The sequence below is a fragment of the Cebus imitator genome, unplaced genomic scaffold, assembly GCF_001604975.1.
Source record: "Cebus imitator isolate Cc_AM_T3 unplaced genomic scaffold, Cebus_imitator-1.0 Scaffold91, whole genome shotgun sequence".
Lineage (NCBI taxonomy): Eukaryota > Metazoa > Chordata > Mammalia > Primates > Cebidae > Cebus > Cebus imitator.
The window spans coordinates 3,166,703-3,187,122 of NW_016107406.1; the positions used below are offsets into that span (position 1 = coordinate 3,166,703).

Sequence of the window (20,420 nt, forward strand, 5' to 3'; positions counted from 1 at the left end):
TGAGTGTGGAGGGAATAGGGGGTGCACATGGCAAGTCTGGACCATGATAGGCACAAGTAAGAGGTGATGGAGGTGAAGGTTGCATCACTCGGCAGGAGGGGAGCCACTCACAAGTCTCTCGTTGGGCTGGATTAGCCCCCTGGAGGGCTGGACAGCCAGCAGCTTTCGGTACTGCTCAGAGACCCTCCACTCGAATCGCAGGGGCAGACGTGAGGGGTTGCGGAAGGTGAAGGGGCTGGTGGAGGAGCAGCCCACCCAGGTGGGCTTGAAGTAGAGGCTTTTGTGGGTGTCCAGCTTCAGCTGCAGGGGCTCCTCCCGGCTGTATATGCTCACCTCCTGGAGCCAGAGGAAGGAGGGCAGATCCCTGACCTCGCTTTGCAGTCCCGGCTCCCCGACATGTCCAGGAAGCCATGAGTAGGCAGCTTTCCCCACTTGGAGCAGGCAGTGAGAGGCCCTCTGCCAGCCTGGGTACTGGTAGTTTTTGTCAAAAGCAGAGTCGATGGTCACTGGCCCAGGAGATGATTCTTTAAAAGAACTCAGGGACTGAGAGAGGATCCGTAGACCATTTCATGGGGCCACCACCCCAGGCCCTATTGCTGGCCTGGCCCCAAATAGCCCTCTACCACCTGCAGATGTCTTTTGCTGCCCCCAGATCCATCCCCTGGGTTCTCTGCAGCACCCTCTTTCTTGGCCTCAGGCCCCATGAAGTGAACAGGCAAGGCCCTGAGGAGTGGGAGACTTGCTCACAGATGTGGTTCCTTCCCTACTATGCTACTTCCTGGAGGAGAAGTGGCCCCCTGGAAATCTTAAGGGCCAGCCCCAGCATGTGGCCTTGAAAAGGGCACACGACTGTAATCCCAGCACTTTGGGAGGCAGAGGTGGGCAGATCACGAGGTCAGGAGATTGAGACCATTCTGGTCAACAAGGTGAAACCCCATCTCTACTAAAAATACAAAAATTAGCTGGGTGTGGTGGCACGTGCCTGTAATCTTAGCTACTCTGGAGGCTGAGGCAGGAGAATTGCTTGAACCTGGGCGTCAGAGGCTGCAGTGATCCTAGATCGTGCCACCGCACTCTAGGCTGGTGACAGAGGGAGACTCCGTCTCAAAAAAGAAAAAAAAAAAAGAAAGAAAAAGAAAAGGGTGGTTCAAGATTATGACCCATTCCCAAGGACCTGGGTCCACTACCTCTGCCTCCTACCTTGAGATACTGCGGGGAAGCATTGCACTGCAGGTGGAAAGTGTGCTGCTTCCAGGAGCTGCCCTTGGGGTAGGTGCAGATGAGGAAGATCTGGTGGGCCCCGGGTGCCACTAGGCCCGAGGTGGGCCGAAGGATGATGTCCGAGCCTCTCTGGGGGGCCAGGCTGAAGGTCAGCAGCATGGAGTCTGTGTTGACCAGGAGCAGGCTGCGGTAGGTGGGCTCACCAGAGGACACTGCTGGAAATAGCTGGGGGAGGGAGAAGAGGAAAGTGGGTCCCTACTCAGAGCTCCACCCTGAGACATATCCTCAGGGTTCTATGTGGGGTTGGGAGGAGCTATCTCCAAGGAGATCCAAGATGCTGCCCTGCAGCCCAGTCAATGTCCTGGGAACAGGGAATGGAAGGAGGCCTGACAAAAAAGAATGTTTTTGTTCGGCCAGGTGCGATGGCTCACACCTGTAGCCCCAGCACTTTGGGAGGCCAAGGCAGGCGGATCACAAGGTCAGCAGTTTGAGACCAGCCTGGCCAATATGGTGAAACCCCATCTGTACTAAAAATACAAAAGTTAGCCAGGCGTGGAGGTACGTACCTGTAATCCCAGCTACTCAGGAGGCTAAAGCAGGAGAATCACTTGAACCCGGGAGTCAGAGGTTGCAGTAAGCGGAGATCGTGTCACTGCACTCCAGCCTGGGCAACAGAGCGAAACTCCTTCTCAAAAAAAAGAGAATGCTTTTGTTCTCCAGAGACCTCCAGACAGGGAGACTGGAGGCCATATAGGCCCCTGGGAAACTCAGGTCTCCAAGGCCGCTCAAGGGTAAAGAAGAAGCTGTTTTATTTTAGGGTGTCTTTGAGTTACCCTTTGGAGAACTCATTTTCAGAGAGCCTGGTCCAGAAATTCTGGGGCCACAGTAAGTAGCCCCTTCAGACTGGGCACGGTGGCTCACACCTGTAATCCCAGCACTCTGGGAGGCTGAGGTGGGCAGATCACTTGAGGTCAGGAGTTTGAGACCAGCGACCAGCCTGGCCAACAAAGTGAATGCCCATCTCTACTAAAAATACAAAAATTAGCCAGGCATGGTGGCGTGCATCTATAGTCTCAGCTACACAGGAGGCTGAGGCTACAGAATCGCTTGAACCTGGGAGTTGGAGGTTGCAGTAAGCCGAGACCATGCCACTGCACTCCAGTCCGGGCAACAGAGAGGGATTCTGTATCAAAAAATAAAAAAGTAAGTAACCCCTTCTAGATGATTCTCATGCAGGCAGCTGACGGGAACCAGCCCAAACAATCTCAGCTCCCAAGCACTCTTGTAATCCCTGACCAGAGGTCCCCATCCAGCTGGGGTGACAGCTGTGTGAGTCGCTGAGGGAGTGATGCCACATCTGCTGGGCTGCATAAAGGTCACAACCCAGCAGGAGGAACTGCCAAGAGAAGGGGGCTGAGGGAGGCATCGAGGGGACCCTGTGAGGCAGGCAGGCCTTTGGGAAGCAGCTGCCTCCAAGCTGAACCTTGGGGTGGTACAGGTTTGGGATAGGAGGGCAGAAGTGTAGGTGGGGGGGGAACAGAGTCACCCCAAAGCACATTGTCCCAAAGTGGTGCTTTTCCAGCAAACAGAAGTCTAATGCAAAACCTGATGATGGCGATGGAGACTGGAGGAGAAAGGTGAAGCTGGATTGGAAGCCGGCGGTCTGGCCCCAGGCTCTGTGCTTTTCAGCCCTGTGTCCGCCTGCTTGTCAGGTCAGACAGGGCTTTTGAGGGCCTTGGGGTTGCCTGGGAATTATGATTCCCTGAGGATGGGGCTGGCTCTACCTCTCACAGGGTGGGGTGCTCCCCAAAGGCAGGAGCGGGTGGTGCAGCTGTCATATCCCTGAGCCTGAGCCCAGGACTTGGGGCACCCAGGTGTTCAGTAAACGGGACACAAACAGTCACAGGAGCTGGAGAGTTTTCAGCCTGAGAGTCACAGGAGCTGGTGAGTATTTCCAATGGAGCAGTAAGGGGCAGCCATCCAGGTCCCAGACTCTCCCCTGTCCCAGTGTTGGGGCCCAGGAACAAGTCCTCAGGCCCAGATCCCCAGTATTGGCACAGCGGAGGTGGGGTCAGCCGGGGAGGGTGCAAGGATGTGTTTCTGAGGTCAGCAGAGGAGAGAGGGATCTGCAGGCCCAGCCAGAAGCTAGGGGTCCCCTGTCTCCCTCCCACTGCTATTGGGGCCATGCTCACCTTGGGGACATCTAGGGAATACTGGGGTATGTGGTGCTCAGAGCCAGCGAAGTAGCTGTGGCCTCGCGCCCGCACCGTCAGGCACCAGGACGGGCACACGGTGCAGTCCTCCTCAATATTACTGTAGCTCTGCAGGACCTGCAGGGGGGCCAGACCCACAGAAAAGCTCAGAGTCCTGTGTCTGTCCTGTGGGGCACCCCCACTTGCCCCTGCCCCACCCTGGTACTATAGGAGTCCTACATTGGACACAGACAGGAGGGCCTCCCTGGGAAGACAGGGCAGAGAACAAGAATCCCAGCCTAGCCCCTCCCACGGGGAGCGAGGCCCTGTGTGCATCCGTCCAACAATGCTCTCTTTAGTCCTCACACCCAGGAGGAGGGTGGGCCTGGGATGTGAAGGTGGCATTCATTCTGTAGGAATGAGCCTAGAGAAACGCTGGCCAATGGAAATAGCATGTAAGCCACAAATGCCAGCCGCAAATGTCATTTTAAATGTTCCAGTAGCCACATTTAAAAAGTAAAACACGTGAAGTTAATGCTAATAGCATATTTTATTTAACCCAATAGATTCAAAATCTTATCACTTTAACATATAACCAATATAAAATTAGTAATGAGACATTTTACATTCTTTTCATACTAAGTCTTTGAAACCTGGTGTGCATTTTACACTCACGGCACGTCTCAATTGGGTCCAGCCACATATTCGGAGCTCAGTAGCCACACGTGGCTGACAGTAGCCATAGTGGACTGTGCAGGTCTAGAGGCTGCAACCTAAATATCTGACAGGCTCAGCCTCAGCAGAGCCAGGCATCTACAAGCCTGCACATCACCCCACTGCCAAGGCATGAGGACAGGGGCAACTAAAGCTTCTGCTTTGGAAAGCCTCCTCAAAAGACCGGATGTGGTCCCAGGTTTAGAGATGAAAACATCAGGACTCAGAAGAGTCCTGAGTTAAGGAACTTGCCCAGGGTCACACAGCTGCTAAGTGACCCTGATCTTGACTGCACAGCCCCACACTTCTCTGGGCCCCAACACCTTGGCCACTGGGCAAGGGCAGTGGCATGGGCAGAGCCAAGAAGGAAGGGACAGGTAGGACTAATGGATGAGGAGGGGGCCAGAGCAGCAGGGCCCGGGACAGCTGGCACTCTGTGTTCCCTGACCCAGGGAAGCTGAGCTAGACGCCCCTCCCAACACAAGTATCTAATGCTTCTGACTTTGTCTCCAGGCCCAGAGTCCTGCCCGCTCAAAGCTCCTTGTCTTTTTTTTTTCTTTTTTATTATTCTTCCTAACATATTCTGTCGCACTCAAAGCTCCTTTAGAGGGACCACTTCTTAATTCAAGTACCAGTAAAGAAGCCAGGAGGCCTCCTAGCCAGGAGCCCCAGGGAGTGTCTCCCTGTGCGCCGAATCCTCCCAAACAGCTTGATCCCAGCTGAGCTCTCCCCTGGAAGGGAGGGGAGACTTACACATGAATGAGAAAATTAGATGGACCGAGCTGGGCCAGGAGCTTGGGAGGAGACAAACCCATCGAGGCCACTGTCCAGCCAAGAGAAAGCCTGGCATGCAGAGGATGGAGCCTGAAGCCGCCCTCGGTCACCCCCGTCACCACACCCAGCTGTTCAGGCTCCCAGTAGAGACCCCAAATTCTTCCCTCATCACACGCACACACACCTTATAGATGGCGAAGGCTTCAAGCTCCACCGTGTAAAGGCAGTTGGGGTGAGGTGGCTGGAAGTGCAGGCGCATGGCCATGGACTTGAGTGGGGGCACATCACAGGTCTCTGGGGTCACCCAGAAGGGGCAGTCAGACCTTCGCGTCCAGACCACTGTGATCTTGCCCTTGGTGTGGTTCATCAGGCACAGGGGGACAGGGTTGGGGGCCTCAGGCCCGGGGCAGGCACCAAAGTCTACCTCGACAGGCTCTATACTGACGGGCGGAGGGAAGATGGTCAAGTTGCTGGTGCCATCGAAGAAGAACTCAGTCATGGGGGGGATATAAGGGTACTGCGGGGCTGGCATGTCCTCCAGGTCCTGCATGGGGAAAGACAGGTGGACAGGGCGTGACTGCCATTCCTCTTGCTGTTGCCCCTCCTGGCACACTCCTGTCTGGACAAGGCTGCACTAGTCACCCCAACAACTAATGGTGCCCATGGGACCCTGGGAGCGTGGGATTGCCCAACAATCACTAGGGAAGAGATGTGCAGCTGGGGAGGGCACTGAACCTGGATGGGAATCATGAGGGCCCCGTTCTGGTCCTGCGCCAGCTTCTTCTCCTTCAGCATGGCATCCAGGATGTCAGGGGGGTAGAGCGTCAGGCCCCGGGCCAGGTGTGTGTGATACCAGGTGAGGTGCAGAGGCTTCAGGATGGCCGGCTTGGTGCTGTCTGAGTGGCAGGTCCCCATCAGGTCCAGGAACAGTGGGTCCTGTGACATTTGTCTATGTGTGACGGGGCATAAGAGGAGTGGTGGGGCAAGGGGGTTGCTGGGGGTTGAACTGACAGAAGCTGGGCAGACAGTGTAACAGAGGCAGCAGGGCAGAAGCTCCAGGTGGCGAGTGAGCACTCAGCTGCGGCCTGGCTCAGCCAGGGCACCGCAGGAGTCCAAGGCAAGTCAGGAGAGAGCACCCCTGTCCTTAGGACACTCAGCCATTGCCCACCCTTCCCCTCTGCTATGGCCCCTGGGCATTCTCTTGCCCCCCCTACTGCCAGCCCAAAGGCCTGCAAAACTAGAATTCAGGCCCTCCCAAGGGAGGAAAATATGGGGGCTGCCTCATCAGGCCTCCGTCTGGGCTTCTGTTCTTTCCTCCATTCCCAAGGATCCCCCTAGCCCATACTACACTGTCATGAGAATTAGAGAAAGACACCCATTCCTCCAGGTACACAACACAGCCCAAGTCTGGGCACCAGCTCAGGAAGGGATCGTGGGTTACATTTCAGCCCTGTTTGCCACCTTGGCCAGGCACCTGCTGGTCAGGGCACAATGTGTCCGATCTTGCCCAGGGGCCTAGGGTTGGGTCTAACTTGAAAGCTCTCTGCCCTACGCATGCTATGTGGGGTGGCTCCAGGGAAAAACTCGTCTGTGGAGTCATGGAAGGCAAAGAAACGGCAAAGCCTGCAGGGCTTAGGGGAGGGCAGGAGGCCGGGGGTCCAAACCGCCCTCTCCCGACCCATGAGGGCAGCAGCAGCAAAGCGCCTGGCCTGATAGCAGGGCAAGACTGGCACAGAGTGATCTCTCCTGTACTCAGCCCACACGGTGGCTCCAAAAGCCGGGGCTGGAGCCCAGGAGTGGGACGACCAGACAGAAAGCCCTAGAAGTTCCAGAACACAGGTGAGTGCCCACCAAGCCCTGTCATCATCGCTGGGCCACAGGGGAGCCCCTTCCCCGTCAGCCTCATGCCCTCCTGCTCCCCACCGCTCACCTGGTGGTGGATGAGACAGGCCACACGCCGAAAGCAGATGATGGGGTGAGTGGGCTGGAAGGCACAGCGCAGGGTCATGCGGGCCTTGCCCACCAGGGTCCCAAAGGCAGGCCTGATGCTAAAGACGCTCTCCAGGCAGTCAATGGCAAACTGGAAGTGAGCCGTGCAGTCTGACTGGTTCTCAATCCACAGGGCCTGCTCGGAGCGCTCTCCAAGGTTGACCCAGCTGAAGTCGACACAGTAGTGCTGCAGGGACACAGCAGGGCCTGGGCACAGGAGATGGGGTATCAGCTTCCCCAAGAATGTCTTAGACAAGGTCCCACTGATGGGCGGTGGTGCTCTCTGGACCAGGCTACAAAGGCCCAGAGCCCTGGCAGCCTGAGCAGAACTCCAGTGTGATTGGGTGTCTGTGGGACTGGGATTCTCTAGGTAGTTGCAAATGATTCCCCACAGGGCCACCAGGGGGCAGCAGACACCCAGGCTGAGGCAAGGTGGCCTTGGCTCATAGAAGCAGGGAAGGAGCTCTTCAGAATCCTCAGCAGACTGCTCCTGTTCCGGGGGAGACCCCTGGGGTCACCAGTACCTCCACAGAAACCAACGACTTTGAGCAGGGTCTTGGAGGCACAGCCAGAAGGCACGATGGAGAAGTAGTCCATAGTCCTGGTGTCCAGCGTCTTGGGGTGGAAGAACACGGACACGCATTTCTTCTCTCCTGGGAGCACAACGCCGTGGGCCATGGGGCATGAGAAGGCCTGGTCTCTGGCCATTTCATCTGGGGAAATTTCAATCCTGAAGGGGGCATTTACCTGTGGGGCCAGGCGGAAGGACAAGCGGTCAGGTCGCAGAGTGGGACATTGTACGATGTGGCACAGTCTGCACATTGTACTGGTGTGCCCAGCCAAGGGGGTGGGGGCAGCTGGCATCCAGCCTGTGCCCCACTAGCCAGACTTCCTCCACCAGGAGGAGGGTCATGTGCACTGTGCTGGGCCTGCCCAAAGGGGACACCTTGGAATCTCCCCAAGGTCCTATCACAGCTAACTGTGGTTGTCCTGGGGTCAGGACAGTCTTAGGGCTATACTTGGGGTGGCTCTGGGGAGCCGAGGTGTACCCCAGCCCAGCCCCCAGCAGAGGGAAAGGACACCCTTGCAGACAGTTGACATGGGTTACAGGAGACTTGGGGCCAAAAGTGTAGAGAGAAACGGGGGCATTGTGTAAGGGGGTGACTTTAGGAAACTTCGGTCCTGGGGGCCATGAGTCCTGCTGCTACCCCTCCCGCCCAGTGCCTACCGCTGACGGGTTGTGGAGCCTGATCTGCCTCTCCAAGGTGCAGCCCACAGCAACAGAGCCAAAGTGCAACAGCTTCTGGAAGCCCTCAGTATCCTGGTCCTCCAGGTGCTTGTGCCTTATGCTCACCAGCAGCTGAGCGCACTTGGCTGGGGCAGAGATGGGAGATTCTTGGGGGAACCACCAGGGCCTCTGTGTCCCCAGTTGAACAGCCCCTCGAAGAGGGCAGGTGGCCCCAGGGAACATTTAGTCTGTAACATCATGGAAGACAAAGAAAAAGCAAAGACTTTGGGGCTGGGGAGAGGGCAGGAAGCTGGTGGAGGCCCTGTGGGGGCCAGGCCAGGTGGGAGGTGGGGGACACGGAGGCCTAGAGGCCCAGGGAGGTACAGCAGGGGCGGGTCTGCGGGTGGTGGGAGGTCGGGCCTCACCCACAGCCTGCAGCTGGATGCTGGTCCTCTGCTGGCTGCCCTTCCCATACCAGCACGTGGCCTGTACCTCGTGGATGACAGCTATAAGGGGCTGAAAGGCCACTTTGATCTGAGAGGCCTGGCCCGGCTCCAGGAGCCCCATGGTGGGCAGCATCTGGAATGGGCTGGAGAACTCCCAGGTGAAGAAGGTGGGCAGGTCCCTGGGGGTGGGGGGCAGGTCAGGTCACTGGGCTCCCGGCCCCTGCTCCTGCAGTAGCAAGTCAGGGACACTGGCCAGAACCTCAGACTTCCCCCCAGGGTATGCCCGTCTCTCCTGCTCCCAGACGCCCTCTTCACAGCTCTTGCTCTCCCCGCCCATGCCTCAGCCTCTCCCTCACCCCACATTATCCAGGCAGAAACAGGCCTCGGTCGTGTCCCCCACAGCACACATGGGCAGCTGCAGGGACGGTGGGCAGATCAGCCTGTGGCAGGGCAGGGTGGCCCGCAGGCCCACACAGAATGTCCCCTCCGCTTTCTCAAACCACAGCTGGTCCACGTACTCCTTCTGCAGTGCGAGGCGGGCAGAGGCAGTCACCCATCAGTGGCACTCAGGGACTGCATATCCCACCCACCTTCAGCCACCCCCAACACAACTGCCAAGGGGAGGGCCAGGCCGTGGTCTCCACGTCAGACCGAAGGGAAGGTCAGCTACGTGGGCACCTCTGTTGTCTTGGTCTCAAAGATTAGAGCCTCTTTTGGGGAAAAAGTATTTTGAGGAAATGTGGGCAGGGGGTAGCAGGAAGAGGCCGAGAAATACATGTAGTAGGGGTTTCTTTTTCTTTTTTTTGAGAGAGAGTCTCACTCTGTCACCCAGGCTGGAATGCAGTGGTGAGATCTCAGCTCACTGCAACAGCTGCCTCCTGGTTCAAGTGATTCTCCTGCCTCAGCCTCCCAAGTAGCTGGGATTACAAGAATGCGCCACCACACCCAGCTAATTTTTGTATTTTTTAGTAGAGATGGGGTTTCACCATGTTGGCCAGGCTAGTCTCTAACTCCTGGCCTCAAGTGACCTGCCCACCTCGCCCTCCCAAAGTGAGGGATTATAGGCGTAAGCCTCTGTGCCTGGCCACAGAACGTAGGTCTTTCTGATGGTCAATATAATATCACAGCCTTACCCCCAGCATCCCCTAGGGAATGCCCTCTGTCTAACGAGATGAGGGAGGTCACTGTTCCCAGGTGCCTTCCTGCCCTCACTTGCTGTGGCAGACCTTACCTCCTCCAGAGGCCGGAAGACGATGGGGAGCGTGAGGGTTATGCCTGGGCTCAGGAAGATGGGCTGAGGGATGACCGTGAAGAAGAACTTGGTTTTGGGGGGCCTGCAGGAGACAGCCGGGGGGTAAGCACCTCAGATCAGGGCTCAGAACAACTGGAAGAGGCAGGGAACGAGAGAAGCCCTGTAGCCAAAGGCGCTTGAGTCCTAGGGACCACGGAGAAACAGACCAGGAGATGAGAATGCGCAGGTGGAAACTCCGGGGTTTGGTCACAAGAGGGCCTGTCCTCCTCCTCCCCCTCCTATTCTCAGAGATCTTCACTCTAAACAAAAAGGGAGTAGTGTTTGTACCTCTGACGAGCACAGAGGCCCAAGGGGGACAGGGACAGGGAAGGGCTGCCCAGATTTAAAGAGCCCCTGAGCACTGAGGTGGGGGAACCAAGGCTGAGGAGCGTGGGACTTAAGGTGCCTTTCCAGAGACCTCAGAAGAGCGGCAGCCCACAGTGGGTCAGAACCGCAGCTGCTGCAGACTTTCAACACACTAATACGACGATGACATTGTCAGCAACTTTACACCAACAAATGCTTAAATTTAGATGAAAAAAACCGATTGCTATAAAAATATAATTTATCAAAACTGACCCAAGAATTGTTCAATAAATATTATGGCTGTTCTGCCTAAAAACATCAAAGAAATGGAATGGATGGTCAAAAATCTTTCCACAGGCCAGGTACAGTGCCTCACATCGGGAATCCCAGCACTTTGAGAGGCTAAGGCGGGAGTATCACTTGAGCCCACAGGTTCAAGACTAGTCTGGGCAACAGGGCAAGACCCTATCAATACCAAAATTAAAAAAAAAAAAATTATCCAGGCATGGCGGTGCATGCCTGTAGTCCCAGATACCTGAGCTTGAGGTGGGAGGATCACTTGAGCCCAGGAGTTCAAGGCTGCAGTAAGCCATGTTAATGCCACTATACTCCAGCCTGGGCAACAGAGCAAGACCCTGTCTTAAAACAAACAAACAAACAAAACCATGCACACACAAAAAAAGAACGAAAGAAAGAAAAAGAAAGGAGGGAAGAAAGGAAAGAAAAAAAAGAAAGAAGAAATTACATAAACTTCAATGTGTGTTTATGAGAAAAACTCTCAGCAAAGCAGGAATAGAAGAATACTCCCATAATCTGACAAAGTGTACAAAAAAACAAAACAAAACAAAACCACAAACCAATCCTACAGGAAATCAATTCTACCAGACAGCTTAATGGTGAAACATTGCAGTCCTTCACTTTGAGATGATAAACAAAACAAACATGCTTCTATAACCACTTCTGTTCAACACTTTTCTATTTAACAACCCAGTAAGGAAAGACAAAGTGTATAAGGATTAGGGGGAAAAAATGTCATTTTCTATATAAAATACAAATGTGTGCATGAAAAAAACCAAGAATACTAACAAATAAATTATTAGAATTAATAAGAGGATTTGCCAAGATCACTGAACACAATACCTATATAAAATGACATTTTAAAAACTAACAACAAACAAAACAACTAAAAATATGTCATATATAACAACAGCAAAAATATAAAATGCTTACGAATAAATCTAACTAAAGATGTGCAAAATGTCTATGGAGAAAACTTTACACTTTATTGAGATGGACATGAAAGATAACCTAGTAAATACAGAGATAGCCCATGTTCATGGATTAAAAGACACAATATTGCAATGATACCATTTCTCCCCATATTCATGTATAGGTCCAATTAAATCCCAATCAAAATCTCAAGAAGTGTTTTATGTGCATGTATGTTAAGCTGATTTGAATACTTATATAAAAGATCGAAGGGCCAAGAATAGCCGAGATAATCTTGAAGAAGAATTAAGAGGACTTATACTACCAGATATCAAGATGTACTATTCACAAAAATCAATTCCATACAGATAAAAGATAAATATACAAGGCACACCTATAACATCTTTAGAATATACTAGAGGAAAATATCTTCATGACCTAGGGGTAGAGAAGGGCTTAGGAAAAGCGTTAAAAAGCACCAACCATAAAAAAGACTGATAAAGTTGATACCTTTAAAATTCAGAACTTTTATTCTTCAAAAGACACAATAAAGAAAGTAAAGACAAATCATAAGACGAGAGAAGATATCCAAAATTTACAACTGGCAAAGGGTTTGTAACTGGGATAAGAACTTATACCAAATAGAAAAAAGACAAGATAATGTAATAGAAAAATGGCCATGAACTTGATCATAAATTTCACAAATGAAGAAATGCAAACAGTCAATAACGTACAAAAAGACAGTCATCCTCATTAATCAGTAATCAGGGAAATGCAAATTAAAACCACAAGTTACCATTATTGGCAAAAATTTTAAATTCTGACAATAGCAATTATTGGTAAGGATGTGGAGGAATGGAAACTCTCTGTTGCTGCTGGAGGGCATCTAAACAGATCTGTGTACTTTGGGAAATCGTTTATCTACAGAAGGTGAACAAGCACATGTCCTAAGCCTCAGCAATTCTGCTCCTATGTCTATACCCCAGAAAAGACAGAAGGTAGAGCAAGGAGGCAGAATAGAAGGCTCCACCCCACAAGGACACCAATTTAACAACTACCCAGAAACACAAAAAAACAAAAAACTTTCATAAGTGCCCAAAATCACGTGAGCCTTCATAGTACCTGGTATTCCCCAGAAAAACTCTTGTACTTACGCAACTGGACACATATACACAAATGTTGGTAACAGTCTCCAACTAGAAACAACCCAAACTTCCTTCAACGGAAGAATACACGAATACATTATGGTACAGGCACACACTGGAACACTATACCACAATGAAAAAGAATGAACTACAGCTGCACAATTATTCATACTGCACGTTTTAAACACTCACTGGCTTTTATATGGCATGTTAAAGGTTTTTTGTTTGTTTTGTTTTTTAAGAGAGCCTGCCTTAGTGGCTCAAGGCTGTGGCGCTGGGTCCTTGATTCTTTATACTGGTACCTGTACTTCATCTTCTGGAGTTTCAAGGATCGATTTTTCAGAACCAGGCTCCTTGTGGTCTCCTTTCCTAGCTCCCAGCCTTTCCAGTGCAGCTCCTCGGCCACCTCAATGCCCCAGATGACCCTCTTCTTCACTCTCTCCTGCTTCTTTGGGGAGTGCATCTGATTGTCCAAGGAGCTTGCAGGCTGTCCGGGTGGCAGGGAGAAGGGGCAGCAGAAAGCATGCATCAGCAGGGTGGGATGTCAAGACCTAGAGAACAAACGAAGGTCTTCCCCTCCACCACCAAGAAAATAAAGGACAAGACAGAAAAACGATGACTGACACCACCCCTCACCCCTGGGGGATGGCCTGGAGATAGACATCACCTCTTCCAAGACTGGAACAGCTTTGCAACTAGAGCCCCTGCCCCTGCAGCCTTCCCTGGGTGGCCCTATCGGCCATTCTGTGCAAGCACACAAATGCAGGTTTCCGTTCTGTTCCTCAGTGCACCCTCAGATCCCACCCAGTCAGGCGCCTCCTCCCCTATTCTTCCCCCTAGTCCTGCCCCTTGCTACAGATGCCTCTCCTAGCTAGAGCAATCTATCCCAGGCCCCTTTCCAGACCACAATTCCCTCTGCACCATTCCCTCTCCCATTCCTCAATTGGCTGGTGGAACAGAGGAGGAGCCAATTTGCCAGCTGTTCACCCCTGCTATTCCCCTGACTTCTGGGGCCACTCCAAGTGCTGCTCCTGGTGATGCTGGTGCTGCCATATGCCGCGTTTCCATCTATAATGGAAAGTCTTTCCATAGGCTTATCCATCACCCCCTTCTAGATGAAGAAGGAGGGAGCATGGAAGCCCCCAAGGGCAGTAAGTTGGAGGGAGGATGAACTGGATGCCTCTTCCTACGATGGTCATTGCTATGAGCACTCAACTCATTGGCATTTTATCTTTTTTTATTTTTTTTCTTTGTGAGAGTCTCACTCTGTTCCCCAGGCTGGAGTGTAATGGCACGATCTCGGCTCACTGCAACCTCCGCCTCCAAGGTTTAAGTGATTTTCCCGCCTCAGCTTCCTGAGTAGCTGGGATTACAGGCACTAACATCATGCCTGGCTAATTTTTGTATTTTTGTACAGACAAGGTTTCACCATGTTGGCCAGGCTGGTCTTGAACTACTGACCTCAGGTATCCACCTATGTTGGCCTCCCAAAGTGCTGGGATTACAAGTGTGAGCCACTGTGCCTGGCCAGCATTTTATTTTATCTTTGACCAAGTATTGCTTTTATATTGTTGCATAACGTAAGGATACAGTTATCCATTCAACAAATATTTTTTGAGCACCTATCATGCACCAGACACTGTGCTGGGTGCTGGGACTATAATGGTGAACAGGACTTACAAATCCCTTTTCTCTTGGAGCTTACATTCTCAGCTTCAATATTTACTGAGTGTGTCTGATGGACAATATACTATTTTCATTCCTGAGTCACCTATGGAAGAAAGGTGACATGGGTGGTGGGAGGTAATTTATTATAAATATCAGTTGGTGCATCAGTCAGTGTCCAGGCAGGAAAACAGAAGCCACTCTGAATGTTTAAAATGGAATTTACTGTGGCCGGGTGCAGTGGCTCACACCTGTAATCCCAGCACTTTGGGAGACGGAGGTGGGTGGATGACAATGTCAAGAGTTCAAGACCAGCCTGGACACATAGTGAAACCCCGTCTTTACTAAAAATAAAAATAAAAATAAATTAGCTGGGCATGGTGGTGGGCACTTGTAATCTCAGCTACTCAGGAGGCTGAGGCAGGAGAATCACTTGAACCCAGCGGGTGGAGGTTGCAGTGAGCCGAGATCACGCTATTGTACTCTAGCCTGGGCGATAGTGTGAGACTCAGTCTCAAAAAAAGGGAAAACAAAAACAAAAAATGTGGAATTTACTGCACAACCATGGGTAGTGAAGGAACCCAGGAGCTGGCAACATCCAGATGCTGCCGCCACACCTAGGTTAGAAGTGGTCAATACAGCCTTGAGGCCTGTCTGGTGGGAACTGGAGACCCAGGGGAAATGCAGCTGCTGACAGACACACTGTCAAAAGCAGAGGGAGGAAGAGAAACACCCTGGCTTCTCCCTTCCTCCCACCCTCCAATCTCCTACCAGCTCAGTGCAGAGCAGGGAAGGGCAGTGAGTGAATCCAAGGGCAAACAGGTCTGGAACGGCACAGAGGACAGAGATGTCTTCTAAAAACACAACCCTCAGTCCACAAGGAGGCCAGGGCAGCACACCTAAGGAGCTGCACCACACACCACACAACACAGACACATGCTGCATCTTACACAAAGCCATACTGATAGTCACACCCCTGGACAGCGCAGCTGCATCATCACATAGAGAGAATCACAAAGAGCTGCAAAGAGTAAACAGCATCCGTACATTATTGGTCAAACACAAAGTCCTTGGGGTCAAGGCCAGAAGAACTTTCTGAGGAGAGAAATCCTGGCCATCCAACCAGCCTCTGGCTCGTTCCTCCCTGGCACTCTCCTACCCCACAGCCTCTTGGGAACTCACTGCTCCCAGCACTCCAGAGTGCTTGGTGCTACAACGGTGAACAAGACTGACACATCTCTTTTCTCTTGGAGTTAACATTCTCAGTTTCAGTATTTACTGAGTGCGTTCCATGGCCAATATGATATTTTCTTTCCTGAGCGACCCATGGAAGAAAGGTGACAAGGGAAGTCTAGACAAGGTCTAGTGCTAAGATGCAGAGGGAAGAGTCAGGGCCTCTCAGATTCCCACCCCCCTGCCCTGCTGCCCATGCCCCACCCTGGCCCTGTCACACCCTGCTCCACCTGCCCTGGCTGTATTCCAACCCGGGCACTGATGGTGCTGCAGGCACTCATGGCTGCACTGCTGTCATTGATGGTGGGGATGGCCATTGTGCTGGCACTCAGGCAGGATCCGCCAGAGTTCATGGTATGGTCCCTGCTGTTCCTGGACCTCATGATGGAGCTTGGAGCCTGGGTGAGCATCAGGCCCTTGGGACACAGTCCAAAGGGAGTACTTTGAGTATGGAGCTGGGAAGAGAGCAGAGGGAAGGGGAGACAGCAGTGACATGAGAAAGAGAGGCTGAGGGAGGAGACTCTTGTGGCCATCCTTGTCATGGAGAAGAGGGTCGGCTTCCCAGCTCTGGCAACAGGTGCAAGGTGGCACCATGAGGAATGAGGCTATACACAAGATCCAGGGCTCTTCCTGGGAGCCTAGGGACTCACCATCAGGAAAGGGACTCCAAATAGGGACTTGGGGACAAGGCCCACCCCATCATGCCCCTCTGTGGCCATAGTTGACTCCACTCAGCTAGCTCCAATGGGTGTCACCGAAGCATGTGCAGTACCTTTATCTGGCTTTTACTCTCTGCTTGTTTCCTCTAAACACTCTTACCTCTTGTGAGAGGAGGAATAAGGGAGGAAGAAGAGGCAAATGAGACTGACGGATTCTCCACCTTGTGGGTTTCCTTCACCAGTCTACAAACATCACTGAAATAGATCAATGAAAGCATAAGTCAATCCATGTCTAGAGAAGAGGGATCCCCAATGACTGTAGCTGAAATCATATGCACATATATGTGACACATAGGTAAAGTATATACCAGATGTTATGTATGCGTGCATGTCTGTTTTCCAGGAGGAACATCTACAGTTTTCACCAAATGCTTAAGAGAATGCTTAACCTTGATCTAAGGGACACAAAGTATCTCAGACTAACTCTGGCTCCATCATCTTGAATCCCCTCTTCCTTTAGCTGGCTTCCTTTAGCACACACATTCAGTATGACTTTGTTACTTCTGTAAGAGGACAGCAATTTTCGCACACACACACCAAAACTAAGCCAGCCCCACTCAGGCACATGTGGAAGTGGTGTGCAGATCTGTATAATGACGTACCACAAATGGTTCATCTCTAATTTCCCTTTACACTTGATACAAAGCCATCATCCATGAAATCATAGAACATGGCACTGTCCCCAAAATATAACGCAATCCATGTGTGTAGTTTAAAACATTCTAGCAGCCACATTATAAAAGTAAAAGGACACAGGTAAAATTAATTATAACAATATATTTTATTTAATCCATCATATCAAAAATACTCTCATTAAATATGTAATCAATAATTATTGAGATACTTTACTTTCTTATTTTGTATTAAGTCTTTGAAATCTGGAGTGCATTTTACACTTACAGCACATCTCAGTTTGGATTACCCATTTTTTTTTTTTTTTTTTGAGAGATGGAGTCACTCTTTCACCCAGGCTGGAGTGCAATGGCACAATCTCAGCTCACTGCAACCTCTGCCTCCCAGATTCATTCAATTCTCCTGCGTCAGCCTCCCGAGTAGCTGGGATTACAGGCACCTGCCACCACGCCCAGCTAATTTTTATATTTTTAGTAGAGATGGAGTTTCGCCATGTTGGTCAGACTGGTCTCGAACTCCTGATCCTGTGATCCGCCTGCCTCAGCCTCCCAAAGTGCCAGGATTACAGGCGTGAGCCACAGTGCCTGGCCGGACTACCCATATTTTAAGTGCTGAATAGCTATATATGGCTATTGGCTACCACGTTGGATGGCATCACTCTAATACCTTTTTGAACATATGCATATTTTTCAGACTACTCAGTATCCTCCCCCACTTCTTCAAATAAGAATCTCAAAAAAATAATGTCTATTAACATGTACTAAGAACCTACGTGCCAGGCAGTGTTGTAAAATCCTCACAGGTATTTTAATTAATTTATTTATTTACTTATTTATTTTTGAGACAGAGTCTCACTCTGTCACCCAGGTTGGAATGCAGTGTCAAGATCTCAGCTCACTGCAACCTCCACCTCCCAGGTTCAAGCGATTCTCCCTCACAGGCATTTTAGTTCTTATAATAGTTTATGATTATGTGTGACTTGCCCATTTATTTGGCCTAAAATGACCTCTTTTCAAGTTTGTGGTTCAGTTCCTTATTTCAATGTATTCATATTTAGTAACCAATTTTATGATCACCCTTTAGGAATTTATACATTTCCATCAGACACTCTCCTATTCCTCTCCCACCATCTGTCACCACCCTTTTAAAGTGGAAGATTCTGTTGACCCTGTTTTTCCTAATTGGCAACATGTCCAAACCCCCTAGAGGGGACTATCTAGATTCATTCATTCATTCATTCATTCACAAAGCACTTACTGAGTGCCTATTACATACCAGGTACTGTGCTAAGCACCAGACAAGGCAGGCAGGTCTCCTACCACCAACTGTGAACTGTACATTCAGATGAAATCAAAGAAATGTAAGCTGAGGAGACACAGACAGAGTCCATTACTTTTCTGCCACGGGATGGTCTTGCAGTCCTGCCCTGACTCATTAATGCCTCTGACCTCAGGGGATTGTACAGTCAGCTCCTGCCTCGGGGCTCTAAAAAAGTCTCCACTCAACACATGAATATTCCAGAGAATGCCTAGAAGAGCTGGTCCAACCCAGGTCATAGGGGAGTAAGCACTGGTCTCAGGGCAAGGGAAGCTGGGTGCCGGCATCTTCTCAGACTCTACTAGGATAGGCAAATTTCTCCATCTCCCGGAGCCTCAGTCTCCTGCCTATAAAATGTGGGTTATCCTGACGATTTCGCAAAGTTGATGTGTAGCTCTAATGAAACAGAGGATTTTAAAACGCACGAAACAAACCTATGTTATAGTAATTAACAACCGTAACTTCCACACTAGCCTGCACTATTCTTCCAAAAGACTCATACATCTGCAATCGTTGTGAAGAGACTGGGCAAGCGAGGTTTTTTTGGTTTTGTTTTGGATTTGGTTTTGTTTTAAATCGAAGTTTCCAATTTCGAGGACTTAAAAATATATATTATAAGCTTCCTTTATTTGTCTAATTGCGGATCTAAAAATCTCTAAGATGACCACTGGAAAAAGTGGCAGGTCGTCGTGTAGACTAGAGGAACAAAAAAACAGGTGAAACGAAGGGGTACAAAATATACTTAGAGCTGTTTCTCCTTGCTCTTCGGGCTCCTTAGTCTGATCTCGCCCAAAATTCAGTCCCACGGGGCTCTCTGAAAGGCATGGAGGGGACCTCTGGCCACGACTTCCCTAAGGAGAGGGTCTCCCGGGACAGATACCTTCCCTGGCCACCCGCGCCGCTCCCTGCGACCCTGGGACCCTGGGACTAACGCTCAGAACTTACATCTCCGCCATATTGCCGTCTCCATAGATACAAGACGCGCAGAACACGGCGTCTTCAGACATCCCAGGGCAACAACGGCAGCCCGAATGAGTCAAGATTCATGGAAGGCGAATGTGCCGCCCAAATTTATTCCCTGTATTCAATTTTGATTCCCTGACTTTTCCTGCTGGTAGTAACTGTGGGCTTCTACCTGTCGCGACATGGTAATGTAGCGCCCCCTAGTTGTCGTGACGTTCCAGCAATCTTGACTTTAGCTGACGACCAAATTCATGGGAAGCTACTCGGTGAGCTTGACACTGACACACAGAGACAGAACCTCATTCTCTGTGATTGCAATTGTTAACTTAAAAGCAGCCCGTAGTTATTTCTTATTTGGATATTGCTTTGCAAATAGCTCCCTTTTGCTGATGAGAGGGACTGTGTCCTCTGCGTTTTTTCCCCAGCATTTCTACTTGCTCAGCAACAAGAAAAATAACTCTTTTGAAGGGATCGCAAGGTTAATGTATGAAGGGATTATTAACATAATGTAGACTTTTGGAAGCCCGTTGGTTCATTTGTTGGTATGTGTGTTGGAGGAAGCGTGCCATTTTGTAAGACTCCTTAGTAAGTGAAGCTGAAAGTCTTAAAGTTCACTCTTGGGCAACCAAGGATGTTTTTGCTCCCCAAGACAGTGAACCGGTTTCCTTTCAGATGGAAGGAGGGGCGTGGTTAGGGGGAGAGAGCTTCGTGAGTCTATGGGTAAGCGCAGAAAATAAGCTATCATTTTGGTACAGTTGGAGTTGACTTGTGAAAGGTGAAAGATGGATTGAGATGACAAAGTGGTCTGAGCTGGCTTGGCAGATCACATGGCCAGAGACTGGCAGGACCAGAGGGAAGGAGCAGGCAGGGTGCATGCTAAGTTACGCCAGCATGATTAGGAGTTTTCCGGGAATCAAGGAATGTGGAACTCAGTGAGCTTTTCACTGGTTTTAACAGGATTCTCAGAATCTGAAATCTGCACTTTGGACATGACGACTTTTATGCTGTTTGTAGTTTCTATAATGATTTCCTTTTTGTTTTTCCCCAAATTCTTTTTGAAATGGTCAGCCTGACTCAGCTGGCCCTTAGGGACAAGGAAAGGAACCAGTCAATCCCTAGGCTAAAAAAAAAATAGAGACTGTGGGGGCAGGGTATTGTTGGCCCCAGGAATCTCAGCGGGGAAACCCCAAAGAGGAAAACAGCTCGTGGAGAACAGCTAATGCTAAAGGTGTCCTTGTGTCTCTTCACTGGAAAGCCTCTTTCCAGAGTTCTTGCCTGCTCAAACCTTGGTGGATTCTGGGTTTGGGAAAATTAAAGGGGATGGTTCCTCCTCTTAGCAGGACTCCTGTAGGCTCTGCTTCCGTAGGTGTCTAGC

General features: G+C 50.6%; 1 protein-coding gene across 13 annotated transcripts in view; it reads right to left on the minus strand.

Annotated features, from left to right (window-relative positions):
- The window catches only part of CFAP65 (cilia and flagella associated protein 65), a 41,145-nt gene extending 21,945 nt beyond the window's left edge, over nucleotides 1–19,200 (minus strand). For 3 of the 13 annotated variants that reach the window (XM_037740854.1, XM_017535193.2, XM_017535186.2), the window contains exons 1-12: nucleotides 12,818–13,779; nucleotides 9,796–9,898; nucleotides 8,921–9,087; nucleotides 8,544–8,743; nucleotides 8,119–8,264; nucleotides 7,415–7,637; nucleotides 6,832–7,097; nucleotides 5,637–5,837; nucleotides 5,086–5,445; nucleotides 3,414–3,551; nucleotides 1,201–1,446; nucleotides 112–336 (exon numbers count right to left, since the gene is read on the minus strand). In XM_037740854.1, coding sequence (XP_037596782.1) covers nucleotides 112–336; nucleotides 1,201–1,446; nucleotides 3,414–3,551; nucleotides 5,086–5,445; nucleotides 5,637–5,837; nucleotides 6,832–7,097; nucleotides 7,415–7,637; nucleotides 8,119–8,264; nucleotides 8,544–8,743; nucleotides 8,921–9,087; nucleotides 9,796–9,898; nucleotides 12,818–13,044 — 2,502 coding nt within the window. In that variant the 5' untranslated portion in view covers nucleotides 13,045–13,779. The other 10 variants (XM_037740855.1, XM_017535187.2, XM_017535185.2 and 7 more) reach the window with 8 other exon arrangements.
- Between the last annotated feature and the right edge of the window lie 1,220 nt (nucleotides 19,201–20,420).